General features: G+C 36.6%; 1 protein-coding gene across 1 annotated transcript in view; it reads right to left on the bottom strand.

Annotated features, from left to right (window-relative positions):
• Positions 1-905: 905 nt before the first annotated feature.
• ALG13 (ALG13 UDP-N-acetylglucosaminyltransferase subunit) overlaps positions 906-20767 on the bottom strand; it is a 65356-nt gene continuing 45494 nt past the window's right edge. The window contains 6 exon segments of the mRNA XM_035007334.1: positions 906-1821; positions 4441-4618; positions 6612-6652; positions 10653-10820; positions 17484-17649; positions 18885-18956. Coding sequence (XP_034863225.1) covers positions 1556-1821; positions 4441-4618; positions 6612-6652; positions 10653-10820; positions 17484-17649; positions 18885-18956 — 891 coding nt within the window. The 3' untranslated portion in view covers positions 906-1555.

The following is a 20767-nucleotide window of genomic DNA, read 5'->3' as shown; positions in this document are numbered from 1 at the left end:
TAAAGATCAGCACACTGTTGTCCCATCTTTCTTTACTAAACCCTGATGCCAACTTGTACAGCAAGGGCTTCTTAAGATGAAGGATGTAAAAACAAAACACAACCAGTTCCGTATCTATTAAGAAAGAGAAGTCTTAACTAGTACATGGATTTAGAACTCATTAATATCAATTATCTTCAGAACAGTACATTGAAGATAGTATATCTTCTTTAAAATGGTTTCCCCCCCAATACTTTAAGCTGCTAAGTTTCCTGGAGCCTGGAGGTTCTAAATGGTTCTTTTTGCCTAGGGTGTAGCTGAAGGTGGGAAAAAATGGACTGATTCACAAGAATAACCTTTAAAGATGGCAATATAAATAGGTTTTGTGGCAACCAAAGAATTCTTTTTAAATAGCTATCAGGTGAGATACAGCAAAGCATTCATTATGAATAACCTCTCACAGAACTGATGAATACAGAGGGTCTTGTGGTCTTTGGGTAAATAAAAGGGAAAAGATGAAAGAGTTCTCACAGAAAGTCAGAGACAAGGCAAGGCAGGCCTACAGAGATACAAGGTAAGTCTAAAAACAAAAACTGAAAGATACAACTATTGGAAGTACAGGACAATGAGAAAGTAAGTCTAGGTTAAAGTTCCATAAGGGAGTTAAAATTAAAAAAAAAAAACAAAAAAACAAAAAAACTCCACAACCTAAAAAGGGACATTTTCAAGGGAAAAGAACTGGTAGTATGCATCATAATGCCTTGCGAATGAATCACATTTCCATTGGGACCCACAAGTTCATGTCATAAAATTACATTTTTTTTTTTTTTGCCACCAAGATAGCAGGGGAAAAACATTAGGACAATCCAATGTCTGGTACTCTTTGCTGACACAAAAAAAAAGAAAAAAAAATCCCACTCATTTTAGCAATTTTAAATGCTAATTTTTATTTACTGCTAACTGTGCAAATGACACCAATTCAATACTGTGCAGTAAAACAGTTACATAAATCCAATATCAAACAATAGCATATGGGATAAATCTAAAGCAGAGCACCATGTGCCTTCAAAACTGATTAATATCACAGAACATAACTCAGTTCAGACAATTCTTAAGAAACCTGAAAAGCTCTCTCATTTAATATATAGTTATCCAAAAGCAACTGTTCTTGGTTTTTTTATTTCCTAGAAAAAAGTGAAAGTTATTCCAATTTTGCACGGTTTAATATGATGTGTGACATCTGAACCAAGGAAGTAGTTTGTATGATTTACTCCTTTTATCAATTGGAACCATCAGCTAATACAAAGTTGACAAGCTGGCTGACAGGAAAACAGCTGCATGTAATGAAATATGCTCAACATGGGGCTAGCTGTACATCCATCTCAATTTCTTTATCCACAACCCAAAGTAATATTCCTTTATTTAAAGTAGTATTTTAAATCAAAAGATAAAATAATCTTAAAGACAGATACAATAGTAACCACCCTAACCACCTAAATCACTTTAACATAAAACACTTTTTAAAAACCAAAACAGCAAAAAATGGCAGTGCAAGAATACTTCATACTGCTGAATCTTACATATTCTGAGGTATGTAATGAGAAGCTGAGGGAGGTGAAGCAATATAGCCAACTGGCCCAGGATTCATAGCACCATGAATTTGAGAAGAACCACCATATGCTGCACCAACTGGATGCCAAGGGGCAACATAGGGATAATCTGGCACAACAGAAAGACAGGAATCAAAACCCGGCAAAGGTGGTGGCCCATAGGGATCTGACATCATTGGATAATAGACTGCTCCATGAGGGACAGATGCAGGGTCAGCATTTGGAAAAGTACCTGAAACAAAGAATGCAAACAGTACACACTTTATATACAAAGATTCACTAAAACATCAACATAAATGGATGTTCAGGTAAAAGTGAAACTCAGCATTAACTACAGGAAAGATCACAGCAAATGTGGCAAGAGCACTTTCATATATATATATGAGATATTTTTTTTAGAGAGAGGAAGGGGGTGGGGATAAGGGGCAGAGGGAGAGAACCTCAAGCAGGCTCCATGCCTAGTGCAGCACCCAACGCGGGGCTCAATCTCTTCGACCCTGAGATCATGACCTGAGCAGAAATTAAAAGTTGGAAGCTTAAAAGACTGAGCCACCCGGGCATCCCAGAGCACTTTAGATATGAACATTAGGGACTGAAGCCAGCTACTAAAAGATTATATGAAAATTTCCTAATTATAAAAATTTAAATATGTGTGTGTGTATAATGGGTCAAATGTATTCTACCTAGAGACAGCTATCTTTCTGGGATGATTTAGTACCTACAGACTAAATACATACAGAAACATTCTCTAGAGTCCTTCTAGTCTCATAAGGGTAGTTCCCAATTAAGTTATCCAATAGTTCCCCACAGTGACACGTATTATCCAAATAACCATTTTGTATTACTTTAGCAATTAAAAACTCTGGTGTGTATACAATCTGGTCTATACTTGAAGGTTCTGAAAAGCATCCTAAAGACCAAACATTGAAGTGTCATCTCTTGAATGTCATTAAGATCCTAGCATCACTTTAATTTTACACTTTTGCTACCATGAGTCAGTTTTAGTGGAAATAGATGCAGTTCTGTCCTTGCTATAGTGACTATGTAAATATTAAAAAGGAGTCCTTCATTACCTGGAATAACGTAGATGAGCACATTCTGTGGAATGAAGACTGCCACTGTCTCATGGTTTACAACAATTAAAAATAATTCTATAAAAGGTACATGGTACAAAAATGCAATGAAGGTTGACACTTTAATTTTTATTACTATGGGCCATATCACATCACCACACTAGGGATAAGATTCTATAGTGCCAGTATTTCCAAACCATTAAAATGCTTTAAATGAAGGGAGAAACAAAAGGAAATTCACATTTCTCACATGCAGCAGGCACAGTCTACTTCTACATATAGTATATACATATATCTCATTTAGTTCTTACAGTAACCCTGGCAATATTCCTGTCAGTTCCCATTTTACAGAAAATCGGGCTTAGGAAGGTTAAGTAACTTAGCTGAGATCACCACCATCAAGTAGCAGTGCTGTAATGTGAGATAGATTTGGTTCTGTTAGTCTATATAATTTTTCTACCTCCTGCTGATTCCTTCTAAGGGCAGTCAAGATCCTATTCTACATCCTTTAAAATGCTGCTCCATCTATACAATACTGTTAATTCACAGAGAAACCATCTTTATGGTCTGGCACAGTGGTCTCAAACTTTTTGGTCTCAGGATCCCTTTACACTCTTAAAAATTGATTATTTCAAACAGCTTTTGTTTATTTGAGTTATACCAATATTTACTGTATTAGGAATTAAACTGAGAAAGTTAAAAATATTTATTAATCCATGTAAAAATAAGTTTATATTCCAAAACAAAAATATTGTGAGATAAGTGTCATTGTTTTACATTTGTGCAAATCTTGAATGTATGGCTTAATAAAAGACAAATGGATTCTCACATCTGCTTCTGTATTTAACCAATTGTGATACACTGTTTTGAAGTATATGAAGAAAACCTGGCCTCATACAGATATGCAGTTGGAAGAGAGAGAAGTCTTTTAATAACCAGCCTTTTCAGATAATTAGATATTCTTTGATGCTATACCAAAACTAGGTAAGTGGTAGTTGTCAAAGGTGAGTAGCAATGTGGACTTTTTCATACTCTCTCAATATTGAAATCCACGGTTTTATCTTGCACTTTGAATATATCTTTTACAAAATTATACATAGGTAACACCATGCATTGGTAATTGTAAAAGTATTATTGTACTGAGTTACACAGATCTCCCAAATGTTCACACATTTTATTATACAGTGTGACAAAACACATTCATTAACAGCCCCATCTATCTTTTCAAGCTTTTATTTTTTTTTAAGTGATCTCCACTCAACATGGGGCTCAAACTCGCAAGTCTGAGAACAAGAGTTGCATGCTCTACTGACTGAGCCAGCCAGGGGCCCCAATAACTCCATCTATCTAGAAAAATATTGAGAAGCTGTCAAGTTCATGGCAGCAGATATAAGTTTTCCAAAATTCTAATTTTTATTTGAAAGCTGGGATTTTTATCTTTGTTTTTTCCAAGATTTATTTATTTGAGAGAGAAAGAAAGAGAGAGAGGCCCCTGGGTGGCTCAGTCAGTTAAGTGTCTGACTCTTGAATTAGGCTCAGGTCATCATCTCAGGGTCATGAGATCTAGCCCCACATCAGGGTCCGCGCTAAGCGTGGAGCCTGTTTAGGATTCTCTCCCTCCCTCTGCCCCTCCATCCCTGCTCATGCTCGCTCTCTAAAACAAACAAGAAAACACAGGTCTAGAATATGGGCCAAATGAGATATCTGAAGGTTATTATTAAATTACACATAATATAGTCCAATTGTCCTTCTTGGAGGCACTCTCATTACATACTCACTGTTTGCTGATGCTTCCGCCTGTGTGCCATCTTGTCTCCCCACCTCACCATACAACTGAGGAACTGTCTGCTCTACCAGAGAAGATGGCTCAGCATAGACTGGATAATTCTCTACATGAAGCTGCTGCTGCATCTGTGGCATATAGACCATGGAGTGCCAGTAGTTGTGGTGATAGCACTTGGGTAAGAAAGAAAGAAACACTTTACTATCTCTTTTCTTAAAGTAGTACAGTTACTCACTAAAAAACAAACTAGGCTATGATTTTCAGGTAGAGTAGCATTTTTGACCTAAAAGAACATTTGGAAAATCTATTCTCTACTACAACTTTAAGTTCTTTTGCAGATCTATCTCGTATTTGAACATAGGAATTCTTTTAAGAAGGCATCCTAAGGAAATTACAAATATACACAATGACCTGTATACAAAGATGTCTTTCCTAGCATTATTTTTAAAAGCAAAATAGAGGGGTGCCTGGGTGGCTCAGTTGGTTAAGCGACTGCCTTCGGCTCAGGTCATGATCCCAGGGTCCTGGGATCGAGTCCCGCATCGGGCTCCCTGCTCTGCGGGGAGCCTGCTTCTCCCTCTCCCACTCCCCCTGCTTGTGTTCCCTCTCTCGCTGTGTCTCTCTCTGTCAAATAAATAAATAAAATCTTTAAAAAAAAAAAAATAAAATAAAATAAAATAAAAGCAAAATAGAGTGGACTAAGTCACAGGGATGAAAGGTACAGCATAAAGAATATATATAGCCCATGGTATTGTAATAGCATTGTATGGTGACGGTAGGTAGCTACATTTGTGATGATCACAACAAAATGTATAGACTTATTAAATCACTATACTGTACACCTGAAACTAATGTAACATTGTATGTCAACTATACATCAATTTTTTTAAAAAGAAAAAGAACACTGAACCACCTAAATATTCAACAATAGAGAACTGGATGAATTATGATATATCCGTGATGGGATACAATAGAGGCAATAAAAAAATTGTGCTGTGAAATATTTAAGAAAAAAAGTGCTCACATTGTTAACTTAAAAGTTTACAAAATTACATAGCCTCGTCAATATTTTGTAGAAGAAATAAATAAGCTATAAGGAAATATATCACAGTGTATAGTGGTTGTACACATGATTTCAGTTATCTTTATGCTTTAATATTTTTCACATGTACTACAATGAATGCTATTACTTTTGATATAAAAAAGCATTAAAATAACTATTCTGAATGTCCTTCTATTCCCATGATGTAAAATGCAGGAGAGGTTTTAAAATGCCTCAGACATCTGACATGAATTACAATGTTTCCACATGTATCTATAATAAACTAATATAACTGAAGGTGCAAGCAGTTTATATTTTCAATTCTTGAAACTGTATTTAGGAAATAAGAACAAACATCCCATTCCACTATTCTTAATTTATAAATGTGTGCCAGTTGGAGAAGACAGTTTTCTAGTGAAATCAGTGTCTGGGAATATGAACTAATCTGAGCATTATCCAGGAGTCCGTCTGGTTTACTATCATCTGCCAAATCTTAAAATGTATCATTCCATTTTAGGAAATATGCCATCTTGTTATATCAGAAGTCAGGTGTATTTCGGGGGGGGGGGGGGGAGATGATGTCTGAAAGAACAAAATAAAAGAGCTCTTACCTGAAATCAGAGACACCTTTCAGGGATATTAAGATATTTGTCAGAACCCTCACCCTTCTACAATTCAGGGGAGTGGTGAAAATCAGTGTTTGGTAAATATCTATGAACACATAACTGCTTTAAAAATAATACAGTCCTTTAAATGTCTTTGAATCAGTCCAATTACTTTTCATATAAAATGTAGAAATAACCATAAAAATGTTTCAAGCAAGACAAATGATCCATTTATTATTGAAACAGAAAAACACAGTGAAGGGTTGACATATGTATGATGCTAAATATGGGGGCCAATAAATGTTTAAGTTGTGCTGCTTAGAGCCACCACTTGCCATAATTTAACTATTTTATAAGAGGAACTGAAGTACTGGGAGGCTCAAGTACAAAACTGACTTATATCATCTTCAGAATTATCTCCTCACAGTGTTCTTGGCTTTTAAAGTTCAAGAGTCTGATTATCAAACCAGCTTACATTTTTAATCTAGAGTCTGTCAAAGCAATTTTAACATGACTTACCTGCAATCCCAGATTGAAATAGTACTGCAAAACTTTTGTATCTAAAATTAAAAATCTTAATTTTAGTGACTAGAAGACATAAGCAATTAGAACTACCACTTAAAAGCTTTTCTGAGTATAGTTATAAATATAGTCTTCTTGCATCACCACCACCCTCAATTCTATCTTATAGTAAATGACCACTTACCTGCCACTATAGGTAAGATCATTTTCTGATCCAAGGTTTAATTACCAAATACATATTTTATTTCTAGTCTGAGTATTAGGCAGATGTTACAGAAATACTACTCTGCTAATATTTAGAAAGAATCCAGTAAAGGCATTTTCTTGCTTGTCTCAATAATAAAATCAAGACTTTATTCTTGAGACAAGCAATTTACTACATAACCAATCATAACTGTCTTCTGTTAATGGAGCTACTACACAGTACAAACTAATGCTCTACTAATGCCAAGATTAATGATGCCTAATATAACTAGCACTGTATCAAACAATTCACCTTGCTTTTACTTAACATGACTAACATACCACACTAGAACTCCAAAAAGAGGAGGCAGTAAGAAAGGTAACTCAAAATAATTTTTATCTTAAGGTGATAAAAGCTTCTTCATAGAACTTAACATATTTCACAAATAAATAAAAACTAGATGTATGGGATAAGAGGGAATAATCTTAGCATTCTAATTGTATCTCTAAATGAATTTTTATTGACTGACCTGGGATCCATGTATATTCTAAGTAACTTGAGTCCCACTAACAAACTCTAAGAAAACCCCTTTTTCTTAAATTGGAGACTTCTGATATGTAGAAATATATTTACTACCATTTTAAAACAATCAGCTTTTATTTTGACCATTATGTGGGAGTAGAGTATAAAGACTAAAGGTTAAGCTAAAGAATATCAAAAGATAATAGCAGGAAATAAATTCACAAATGGCACAGGATTCCATTCCTTGGTGTATGTATGTTCACACAGAATTTGTATACAAATAGCCATAGCAGTATTATTCACAGTAGCAAAAAAGAGAAAACAACCCAAATGTGCATGAACTAATAGATAATAAAATGTGGCATACTCATACAATGGATTATTCAGCTATAAGAAAGAATGAAGTATGGATACATGCTACAACATGGATGAACCTTGAAAACATCATGCTAGGGGCGCCTGGGTGGCTCAGTTGGTTGAACGACTGCCTTCGGCTCAGGTCATGATCCTGGAGTCCCTGGATCGAGTCCCGCATCGGGCTCCCTGCTCAGCGAGGAGCCTGCTTCTCCCTCTGACCCTCCCCCCTCTCATGCTCTCTCTCATTCTCTCTCTCTCTCAAATAAATAAATAAATAAATAAATCTTAAAAAAAAAAACCATCATGCTAAGTGAAAGAAGCCAGTCACAAAAAGACCACATACTGCATGATTCATATATGTCAAATGTCCAGAACAGGCAAATCTATAGACACACAAAGTAGAAGAGTGGTGGCCTGGGGTAATGAGAAGTGACTGCTAATGGGTACAGCATTTCTTTCTGAGGTGACAAAAATGTTCTAGAAATAGTGGTGATGATTGCACATATTTGGGAATATACTAAAAACCACTGAACTGTACACTTAAAATGGGTGGCTTCTATAGTATGTGAACTAGATCTCAAGCTGTTAAAAAAAAAAAGGCACACAAATAGGGACTATAAAAACTCAGAAACATCACTTTGAGATATAATGGGGGGGTATCATGAAAATGACTGGATTTTTAAGAGGAAGATGGAAGACTGGAGGGGAAAAAATTTGAGTAGATCACCATATGCCAGCAAACGTTTAGAAGTAAAAAATCAGGTGCAGAGTTCTTGCAAAAGTAGAAAGAGATAAGGGGCACCTGGGTGGCTCGGTCATTAAGCCTTCGGCTCAGGTCATGATTTCAGGGTCCTGGGATCGAGCCCCACCATCGGGCTCCCTGCTCAGAAGGGAGTCTGCTTCTCCCTCTCCCTCTGCCCTCCCCCTGCTTGTGCTCTCTCTCAAATAAATAAAATCTTTAGAAAAAAGTAGAAAAAGATACAACTTTGGAAAAATGACCAGCAATTTCTTATAAAACTAAACACACTGATCTATGACCCATCAATTCCACTCCTAGGTATTGCCCAAAGGGAATGAAAACATAGGTTCATAAAGACTTTTTACAAGAATACTCACAGCCTTATTCATAAAAGCCCCAAAATGTAAATAACCCAGATGTCCACTAACAAAAGAATGAATGGGAATTTTTAAAGGTTTTTTTTGTTTGTTTGTTTTTATTCTTATGTTAATCCCCATACATTACATCATTAGTTTTAGATGAAGTTTTTTTTTTGAGAGAGAGTGAGTAAGCGAGAGAGCATGAGCTGGGGGAGAGGCAGAGGCAGACTCCCCGCTGAGCAGGGAGCCTGACACAGAGCAGGACCCTGGGATCATGACCTGCGCCAAAGGCAGACGCTTAATGGACTGAGCCACCCAGGCGCCCCTAAACAGGAATTTTTATACAATGAAATACTAATAAAATAAAAGCAAATGGACTACTGATATATGCAACAATATGGAAGAATATAAAAAATAAGGCTGAGCTTAAGAAGCCTTCCATAAAAAGTATATATTGTATATTCATATGAAATTCTAAAACAAGTGAAACTATGACAAAAAAATTGAACAGTGGCTGCCTCTTGGGGGTAAGTAGAAGCAGGGGTGGAAAAAGACTAGGAAGGGGCATGAGGTAACAGTGAGATAATGGTATCATTTTATACTTTGATGGGGATTTGGGTTACAAAGGTGCATGTACTCATTTCTCAAAACTCAGCAAGTATATGCTTAAAGATTTGTGCATTATATGTTAACTTTACATCAAAAGAATAAATAAACTCCAAACTCTAGTTAATGATGTATGTATGCTGAAGTTTTTATGGGGAAGAATGTTGATGTCTGCAATTTACTTTGGAATGCACCAAAACTGAAATGGATGACTTGATGGACAAGGAGATGAAGGAAAAGATGGACAGATATGTGATAAAGTACAGTTAATGATAGAATCTAGGTGGGCGAATACATGAATATTCATATTGAAATTCAACTTTCATGTATATTTGAACTTTAAGGATTTTATTTCTTTATTTGAGAGACCGACCGACAGACAGTGAGAGAGCATGAGCAGGGAGGAGAGGGAGAAGCAGGTTTCCCGCTGAGCTGGGAGCCTGACGTGGGGCTCCATCCCAGGGCCCTGGGATCATGACCTGAGCCAAAGCAGATGTTTAACCGACTGAACCACCCAGGCATCCCTGAACATTTTCATAAAAATGTTGGGAAATGCAAAATCACCATTATGTGGTGACAGAGTAGATCTTGGGCAGGGATAGGGATAGGTAAGTAAGCTACTCCTTAGTTTAATTAAAGAAACAAGACCACATGGCTTAAATCTGAGGCAGATCAGACCCCCAATTCTTCAAAAAACAAAACAAAACCTTCTCAGACTTCAAAATTCACTTGGAATCCTAAATATCGAAAACTGCAACAATTTCATACACTTGTGGCAGGAATGTAAGAAATGGAGAAATTTTGGTATCAATTCCTGCTTTTCTAAAAAACAAACAAACAAAAAAAACAGGGCACCTGGCTGGCTCAGTTCATGATCCTGGAGTCCCAGGATCGAGTCCCGCATCGGGCTCCCTGCTCAGCAGGAGTCTGCTTCTCCCTGACCCTCCCCCCTCTCATGTGTGCTCTCTCACTCTCATTCTCTCTAATAAATAAAATCTTTTAAAAAAATTAAAAAAAAATAGTTGAGAGAACAAAAAGAAAATGTTCAAGACAGACCTGTAGCTATCCAAAAAACCATCCACTTCTTGATTATGGAGAAGGTTTTCTCAGCTTTCAGTTCTTTCTTTCCTTAGTCACTTACCTAGCATTATGCTCTCAAGTCAATTTCCATTTGGACCCTACCCCCAGTAGATAACCAAAGAGAGATATGCTCTAAAATAAAAAAAATTTCAGACTAAATAACCCTCACACAACTCTCAAAATCTCTTTACCTTGAGGCAGATCACTGCCACTTGGATCACAGGAATAAGGTGGAGGTGGTGGTGGTGGTGGTAAGTTTGAAGCCTCTCCCACCTCAAGAGGAGGAGGTGGAGGTGGTAAAGAAGCAGCAGCAGCAGAAATAGGAGCAGAAAGGTATGGATAGGATGGTGAAGCAATCACTAAAAAAGAAAACAAAGTAGCAATGCACAACTGTAACACCTTATAAGCAGTAGTTCATCTTCTACTTTTGCGTCCCCAATATGGTCAAACAATTCTAATTCCTATGGTTTGACTTAAAAACTTGGAAGGTGAATTGCCCACATTCTTAGACATCGCCAGTTGAAACTGGGAGTTCATTACAGGTTATTTTGAATTAAGGTAATTACTGAAATTAAAAGGAAAAAAACTGGAAGTTGCAGAGTTTTGACTATAAAGACTTCATGATAAAAAAAACATCGGCTAACATACATAAATGAAATACCATTAAAGCAAAATTTTTACTTAGCTTAATATAAAGTTAAGGATGTTTTCAGCCATCTGCCATTCTTAGTCTAATCACAAGATGCAGAAGCTAATAAGAGAGACTAAACTACACAGATTACAGATTTAAGTAAACCTTGAAGGTTTCTACTTATTAGTAGCATCACTGGAATCTGGGCATTCTAAACCATGACAGTTCCATTTCTAAGGACACACAGAATCTAAGACAGGCTAGATGAAATATCTTATCCCTTTGACTTTCTGTACCTGTGGCTATAGTTTAAAAACAATATTCATTCAGGAGTTTCAATTTTTGACATAAGAAATTCCAACATAGTGAAAGTATCTCCCATACACATACCAGATAAATTTGTTAAATCTGATGAAAGATGAATGATACAACCCTTCAAGTTCAATTCAATCATTTTAGCCAACTTAAGACATTCAAGTACTACATTTATTGTGTTACCTGCACTATAATTTTAACCCTGAGAAGTACAGAAACTTTAGTCTCAATGTTCAATAAAGATTTAAGTTCAGAGTTTTAGAACACTTAGTTTAGTACAGGAATGGTGCACACAAGCTGAATTTGTTATTCTGTTAATTTAGCAAGAGAAATTTAAGGTCAAATATTAGAAATAATCCCTACTGTTTTTATTCCCTGACATAAATACTTACAATATACTTATCTATACCTTTATACAGTTACAGGCCAACAGTGATAGAAGATGTCTTAGGGTGATTTAAAACTTGGATAAACAACTCTTTGGGGGTGATGAAACTGTTCTCTCTTGATTGTGGTGGTGGTTATACAACTCTATGCATTGTCAAAACTCAGAACTGGGCACCAAAAAGTGATTCTTATTGTATCCAAATTAAACAGTAACATTTTAAAACATGCTCAACTGTTTTGGAGTTTTGTCATGTACGTAGAAATCTCCACTTTCACAGATTTGGAAGAGGCATTTAAGTTTTAGAATATCTCCAAATATTCAAAAGGCTTTATGAATTTGTTTTCCATAAAGTAATGGCTTTTTCAACTAAGCTCCACTTGTATTCCTTTTAAACTAGCACTCAAATCACACCATTTAAAAAAAATAAATAAATTAGCCATTAGCTAAAGATAGCAGAATGTGATTATGATCACTAGGTAAAAACCAACTACTAGACATGGATAGCTAAGTAAGTTCTCATGGGCCTGAATCAAAAGCAGAAGAAATTTGGAGATTATTTTATCTGAACTCACCTTCCCTGAAAATGCATATTATAGTAAGTCCCTGTAGTTTTATAATTTCCAATTGCTCTAGAGATACACGAGCATCTCATTTGTAAACTTAACAGGGCTCTATAGGTTTAACAGGTAGAATTTAAGGGATAGCTCCAAAACAATATAAACTTTACTAAAATATTAATGGAAACAAACATAGTCCATTCAAAATGCTTATTTGCCCTATGAAGCTGGTCTGTTTCAGGACGTTTCAGAAGAGCATATGAATATACATAGTAAGGCTTGATCATGATCTCAGGGTTGTGAGATCAAGCCCTGCATCAGGCTCTGCGTTGGGCGTGGAGCCTGCTTAAAATTCTCTCTCCTCCCTCTGTCCCCCCACCTGGCTCCTATACACAAACACGCTCTAAGGGGAAAAAAAGTACAATTAAAGTATTATTTACCTTGATTACTGTGGTTTTTGGCACTTTAAGTTTTGCACCCAAGGCAAATGACTCACTAGTCCTGGCCCTGACAAAAGCCTTGGGAACAGTTATCAAAACTCAGTTAACAGTATTTAATGCCTATGGGGAGATTCATATTAAAGGCAATCATTGCATCTAATGCCATGACAATGCCAGATAATAAGTGACTTCATAATGGAGGATGGGTTGGGGCTGCCAGAGAGACACAAGAATAACACAATGGGAAACATGAGCTGTTTCATCTAGAGGAGTGAAAGAAATGTTAAAGAGTGATTACATAGCAGCCATGACCTAGTAGAGTTATAGCTGAGGTTGATAAGTGACTCAAAGAACAAGAAGTAAAATAAATGCATTTTTAGAAATATCTACACAGAACACAATCTGACATTTAAATGGGAAGCTTTCAATGACTGTACATAAATGAGGCACTCCAATGTTTGATTCACCTGTCATTTGATTTGAAGCTCAGAAGTCTGCAGAGCAGAAAACTAATGCTTTTCCTTGCAATTAGCACAAAGTAGTAAAACCAGGGTCTGTCTACACTAACGTTTTCAGTGAAAAATTTCTATGGTCATTAATGAACATATATTGAATGCTTTTATTCCAGGAATTATGCTAAGCACTAATTTTTAAATTATAAGTGAATCAGATACAGAAAGCAAATCAAAATGAATTATTTTAAAGTGGACACTATCAGGTCAAGAAATAAAACTTTGCCAGTCACTCCAGAAAACGTCTTTGTGCTCCATCCCAATCACAACCCTCTCCCTCCCACCGTAATTTAACCATTACCCTTTCACAGTAATCACTCCTTTGTGGTTTTAAAAGTTTTGTCATCCAAACGTGCATCCCTAGATAGCTTTTAAAAGTTGAGGTCTTAAATGTCTTTTAAAATATCGGTCCCTTCTCCATCCCTGTCATTTCCTTTCAGTTTTTGTTTTGAAAAATCTTGGCCCTTTGACCTATTGAGTTTCCCACAGTCTGTATTTTCCCGATTATATAGTCATGGTGTGTTACAATATGTTCTTCTGTATTTCCTGCAAATAGGCAGCTAGATCCAGGAGACTGGATCAGACTCAGGATTGATTCCTTTGACATACCTATAGGTAATGTTTCTGCAATCTTCACAGCTATTGCTGTTTAATACCTAATTCAGTAAGGACTGCAAAATAATTATCTTCACGGATTAGTTAGAATACTAATATATAGAAACACTTTCCCTCATCTATTTGGTTACCCAGTGGTACAGTTCATATAAGGTAGGCAGGATAAATGCTTTATTCTTTCACTTTATTTTCCAATTAAGAAAATGAGGGGCGCCTGGGTGGCTCAGTCATTAAGCGTCTGCCTTCGGCTCAGGTCACGATCCCAGGGTCCTGGGATCGAGCCCCGCATCGGGCTCCCTGCTCAGCGGGAGGCCTGCTTCTCCCTCTCCCACTCCCTCTGCTTGTGTTCCCTCTCTCGCTGTCTCTCTCTGTCAAATAAATAAAATCTTTAAAAAAAAAAAAAGAAAGAAAGAAAAAAAGAAAATGACCTGGTTTGTCATCCTAAGGTGACCAATTTTTAAAATATCATTAAGAACTTTTATGTTTAACATATTTGGTATGTTCCAGTCTGCTGCAATTATCATCGTTGAGACTCAAATTGTTCCATCTTTGGCCAATGGGAACCTCTTCAAGGTGGCTCCTGAGTTCTTTTGACATGGCCCCAGTAGTCTGATAGCTTCTTTGCTATCTGGTATGACAAAATGATATAGGCTCATCTTGAACATTTCCTGCCCAGACCTGGAATCTGCAGCCATTTCTCCACAAAGCTGCTTGGTTTTTTTAAGTGAGAAATGGCATGTCAAGACCACAAAATGAGTGCTAAGAATATTGTTTCTAGAACTTTTCAATGGACAGAGCTGGGAAATATACATATGTATTTAAAAATAAAACACCTGAAGTTATATTGATACTTCCAATTCAAATTTGAGACCATAAAAACTTTTCTTTAGCCTTATTATATCCATATTACCTTTCTTCCATACTTAGACTCCTGGTTTGCAAGGGCACAAGGGGATAAAATTAGAGTATCCCATACTCACTCATTTGTTTTAGCCGACATTACAGAGTCTCAGAATAACAATCTGATTATCTAGATAAAAGAACCTCATGTGATTATTGAGAGGATTAAAAAATGCTTGGCATATGGTCTCTCAACTCTATTTTTAAGAATAGCCATACAATATCTACATTGTCCAAACATAAAGTTATTGCTATTACATAGTGTATTCTCCACCTCTTAGCACTCATTGTCTTAATTCTTTATGTAATTATACATTTAATACTTACCATTAGGTCTTCTGTCGATGTCTTTGTTTTGGTAGTCTAAAAGTCAACTCATTCTCTGGAACACTGATGTCCATTTAATAGAACTTTCTATGATGGCAGAAATATTCCGTATCTGTGCTGTCCAATACACTAGCCACTGGCCACATGTGGCTGTAAGCACTTGGCATGTGGTTGGTGCAACTGAGCAACTGAAGATTTTATTTAATTGTAATTAATTAAAACTTAAATTGTCACATGTGGCTAGTGATTACCTTGCTTGACAGCATAGTTTTAGTAGATTCTTCAGGAAGGGCTCATGAAAGTAATATTCTCTGAATTCTTACTGCCTTTTAGGCTTGAAAATCAGTTTTGGTTGAATATAAAATCTTTGTTTTACACATGCCTTATTTTAAATGTTACTCCATTTTCTTCTAGCATAAAGAACTGCTGTCAAAGTTTGATGATTATCATTTTATTTATTTTATACTCTATAGGCTCTTTTATCTAGATAATCAAAGGACTTGCTTTTTCTTTAAAGTCTGGTCATTTTACTAGAATTATTTTGGTGTTGGCTGTTCTGGGTCAATATTCTCAGGTATGCAGAGTGTTGTTTCAGTATATAGTTTTAAAGTTTTTTAATTTCAGGGAAAGTTTTCTGAATTATAGTTTTCAATATTTGTTCTTTTCCCTTACTTTGGTTTTCTTCTTCAGAGACTTCTATCACTGTTTGATCTCCTTTGCCTAACTTTAACAAGTCACTTGAATCTTTATCTTCCTTTTCTTCATTTTAGATTCCCCCTCCTTCTTATATCTTTCTTTTAAAGCATTATCTGTTGTATATACTTGGTCATGTTCTTTATAGTTTAGTCTTTGTAACTGAAATGAGTTTCTGCCATTTTTAATGCTTTTCTATCACTTCGAGCTTTTCTAATTCTGATTTGTTATTCTAAGATTTTTAATTCCAGTTATTCTTTAATGTTTTGTATTATTTATATCTTTAGCTCATTCTGAAATAGCTGTTAGTTTAGTTGGCACATTTTAGTTGGCACATTTCTGACATGTTTTTACTGTCTATAGGGATATTCTTTTTTGTTCTTAAAACATCTTTGCATAGGATTTCACCTTAGTGCTTTTCCTTTGTGACGTGAAATTTTTTTCATGAACTTTAGAATGAGGTGGATATAGGGTAGTTTTGTTTTTGTGTAGTGTTCAAAAACATGACTGCTTTCTAGGATTCCATGGCTCTGTTGTCCTCTACTTTGGTCTGGACATGTTCTTTTCCCAATCCCGATCAATTCTGATTCCACTCCCAGTAGTTTCTCCCCAGTAAGGAATACTATCCTGACAGGGAGCCCTGGCAGGTCACTTTTGAGGGTTCTTAGGGGCCAGATTGCTCCAAGCCCTTCAAGTCCCTTTACCAGGTACCCAAAGCACTCACCTAGTATTGGAGAGGTCAAATCCCTTCCCAGTCTTAGCTGCTCCTTCCAAATTGGCTGCCCCACTTTCCAGTGAATTCTTATTAGCTCTTTTGGGGTTCTTCTGTTCTCAGGTCTATCAGACAACATCCCTGATGCTTCCGTCCTTCTTGCTCCCACATAGACCCTGATAGCATGCAGGTCTTGTGACTGGTGGTTTGTCCCTAACTGTTTAGGGACACCTTGTGGGGATACCTTGCCACCTAGTTTCACTGTAAATGTTATCCACGGGTTTTGGTTTTGCTATTTCCATTTTTATTTGAGGATTCAGATTAAATAGCTATGTTGTTGTTGCCACCACCTTCCCAGAGTTCTGAGAATTCTAAATTATATTAACTCATTGGAATTTCATGACCACTTTATAAATTGGTACTACCAGTACCCCCAAGAGTTCATAGGTAAGGCTAAATAACTTGTCCAAAATTACAGAGGTAGTGAGTTGTAAAACCAAAATTCTAACCTAAGTTTCTTAAATCCTAGAGCCTATATTCTTTCTTACAACATTCATGGGAAAATGATTCATTATACAGAAAAGTATTTTACTGCAAACTTTTCAGGAATTCTGTGAAGTGTTAAACACCTCTACTTTAATTCCTGTATAATAAAACTTAAAGTTTAACTAGTAAAGTCCTCTAAATTTTCAGTAAGGTAGCAAAACAATAGCTACAAAATTATATCAAAGCCAAATTTGCAAGAAAAAATTGAAACCCTGGCCCTGAAATCTCATGGATTCCTCAAATACAGAACATACTTTATTAAGTAGGTTAAACAAATTTAATACTAGAAATTAAAGTAATCCTATCTAATCACTAGAATTGTTGTATGTGCATGCTCATGAACAGGAAAAGAGGCTTCCCAAAGTAAGCCACCACCAATAACCTACCTGGCCTGCCTTGTATAGGTGGAGACACAAATAGAGGCTGTACAGCATTCTGTGAGGAAACTGAAGGGGTACTACTAGCTTGATTAGCTGCTGCACAGTTAGGTAAGACTGGAGCTGGAACACTATTGGCACAAGAAGCTGCAACTGCTGTAGAATTTACCATCATCTGTAAGTGCAGAAGAAAAGTTTAGAAAAGTTTAGTGATTTCTCAAACACTGTTAGTCTCTTATCTGATTCTAAGTTTCAAGATATAGTATTTGGATAACGAAAATACTGAGAAATCAATCTTTATGTAAACCGTATATGAGGTTATTTCTTTTAAAAGAGCACAATTAACTTTAAAATCTTAATTTTTAAATTTATTTTTCTGAAAAAGTAATATATTAATATGATTCAAAAATCAAGTATAAAATTGTATACAATGAAATGTTTCCTTCCAACCCCTATCTTCCATCTGCCTAGTTCCCCTCCCCTCTCCCCAAACAGGTAATCTCTGGATTTCCTACACATTATCCAGAGATTGCTATGTTTGTTTTTACATGTGGATACATTTCCCCACGCTAACACATACTTTTTTTTTTTTTTTTAACAGAAAAGGTGCTTTGCTTTTTTGTGTGTAAACTTCATGGGACTGCAATTTGTTTTTTCTGATGAGGCTGCAGCACCCAATACAGCACTGTGCAGAGAGAGATATTCACTACATAGTTAACACACACTTCTTGAACATGCTGCTCTCAATGCAGTCTCCATTTTCTTACCACACACTGCTGTGTGGCTGCTACCCATTCTGGTCCTCAGAAACTGTATTCAAAGTCACCAGTGGTCTTCATGGCAACAAATCCTAATAGACTCTTGCTAGTCCTTATGGTGCTTGACCTCCTGGCAGCAACTGACACCTGATTACTCCTTGAAACATTCTCTTCCTGGGGCTTCCATAGTACTACACTCTCCTACTTTTCCTCTCTCCTTAACTATCCCTTCCCTACCCATTTGCTAAAATTTGGTGATCTACAGGCTCTGTTCTGGATGCTCTCCTCAAATCTCTTCCTTTCCCCAGGATTATCTTATTCGCTCCCATGGTTTCAGCAACCTTTCTGATGCTAGCTCCCTATTCTTTACATTTCAGTTTCAGTACATGAGAGACTTAACCAGTAATTTATATTAATTCACTCGTTATATAAGAGGTTTGGAATAGAAGGACTATGAGTAGTCAAACGCCAGCACATAGAACAATGTCTGGAACACAGCAGATAATCAATTTCTCGAATGAATTTTACTGATCACCGTGCCAGGCACCAAAAAGTGCAATAATACTTAAATATGATGAAGGACAAGGAGAACAAAAAGAAAAAAGTCATTCCCCCCACCCATGTGATTGCTTGATAACACTATTAAGATTACCTTCTGGGGGTAGTTGTATGAGGTAACTGTGTCCTGAGGAGACATAGAATATGGTCTTCTGTCCTGAAGAGACTTTGATGAATATAGAAATATAGTTAAGTAAGGGTAAATCAAGAAACCAAACAACATATCAATAAAAGATCTGACTTGTCCCAACATCTCCTAAAATTAAGTGAAAAGTGATCTGTCCTGAACGTGTTCAGATTTGGAAGCAACTACTAAGATAACGTTCCAAAAGGTATCACTCCAGTGCCTGATTTAGGTGACTATGCTATTTCCCATCTATAGAGAACCTGATCGTATCCAATTCTAGTCCAGTGTAGATACTAAAATGTAGCGGAGGATTATAAACACTTTTTCAGTGGCCTTTCTTGCCTTAAAAGCTTCAAACTTAGTAGGACCAACAACAGTTTTACTAAACAAAAGCATTCCATCTAAAAATGTAGCTTGGGACAAGGGTGGATATATCTGGTTATTCAGCTGTAGCCTATCTAAGCAGGATGGAGTATAATCCGAACACCACTCCCCTCTGGCTCAAGGTCTTTGAAAGTAAAAATGATTTTTAAAGGGCTCAGTTATACATGACTAATTGTCATGACAACAAAAACAAAAAACCTAGCAGAAATTGGTTTAACAATGGTAAGAGCACAGAGGCAATCAAGGAAAGTAATCACAGAGAACAAGAGGAATCATATTGTGACAAAGATGAGCCTAACTTACCATGGACTGCACATTTCTATTAACAATAATCACTCCTCAGATAAACCTCATTGGCTACGATACTGCCACTGCACATTTCTAAAGTCAGTTTTCAAGTACAACCAAAGCACCTGCCAAAAAGTAAACTTTGGCTTTAACTCAGGGGGCCCAGTGTGAATGCTAAACAATTCTACAGAAGGATTTAGTTGAGAGTTGGGCACAGAAATAAATAGCAATAAATATTTACAGGGTTTTTTTTTTTTTTTTTTTTTTTAGGAGGCTGTGTGCCTGGACATCTGTTAAGTCCTGCACTGGTCCTCTCCCCACAGCATGCTGTGAATAAAATTACTTAGAAACTTGCTATAGAGGGCGCCTGGGTGGCTCAGTCGTTAAGCGTCTGCCTTCGGCTCAGGTCATGATCCCAGGGTCCTGGGATCAAGTCCCACATCGGGCTCCCTCCTCGGGGGGAAGCCTGCTTCTCCCTCTCCCACTCCCGCTGCTTGTGTTCCTGCTCTCGCTATCTCTGTCAAATAAATAAATAAAATCTTTGAAAGAAAAAAGAAAGAAACTTACTATAGATTTGGTGACTGGGGAGTGGGAGTGGAGCACATCCTGAAGAGACTGAAAGCTACTGGGGATGTATGATAAAGTAAGTTCAGAACAAAAATGAACATGTGACAAATGAAATTAAAGGGACAGAAAGAAATTAAGTATCAAAAAAGAGAGAAATTAAATATCTACTCTTGTCATCCTTGATGGTGAGGTTTTTACTTGTTTTTTCACTGGGGTGGCTATTTCAAGAAATGGCCTAAGAAGCATATGATGAGAACAGTAATGGCACAGTGAGAAGAAAAACTATTTCTCTAGAAGGGAAAAGGAAAGGGAAGGAGAAATAAGGGGAAGAGAAATCACGTATCATAGTTTTCTTCATTCCAAAGATGTACTGCCTAAACAGTGTAAACAAAAATTTAGTATGTGAGGTTAAGATTAACCATAATTAGAGAACAGAGGGTTGTTATTCAAGTTCTTACAAATATTCCAGTTCTCCTGGGTACATGGTAAGTTGTTCTTCCTGGCCCCATGACTTATTTGGTCAATATGAACAGAAATATTAAAAGCCAGTGTTCAATTACCCTATCTTTGGTCCAGCAAAGTGACTGTGAAAGCACACGTCCATCAGCCTG

The sequence above is a fragment of the Mirounga leonina genome, unplaced genomic scaffold, assembly GCF_011800145.1.
Source record: "Mirounga leonina isolate KUSES-001 unplaced genomic scaffold, KU_Mleo_1.0 Mir_101664, whole genome shotgun sequence".
In the NCBI taxonomy this organism is placed as follows: Eukaryota; Metazoa; Chordata; class Mammalia; order Carnivora; family Phocidae; genus Mirounga; species Mirounga leonina.
Note: the sequence above shows the minus strand (reverse complement) of the source record. Positions and strands in the feature narration are given on the sequence as shown.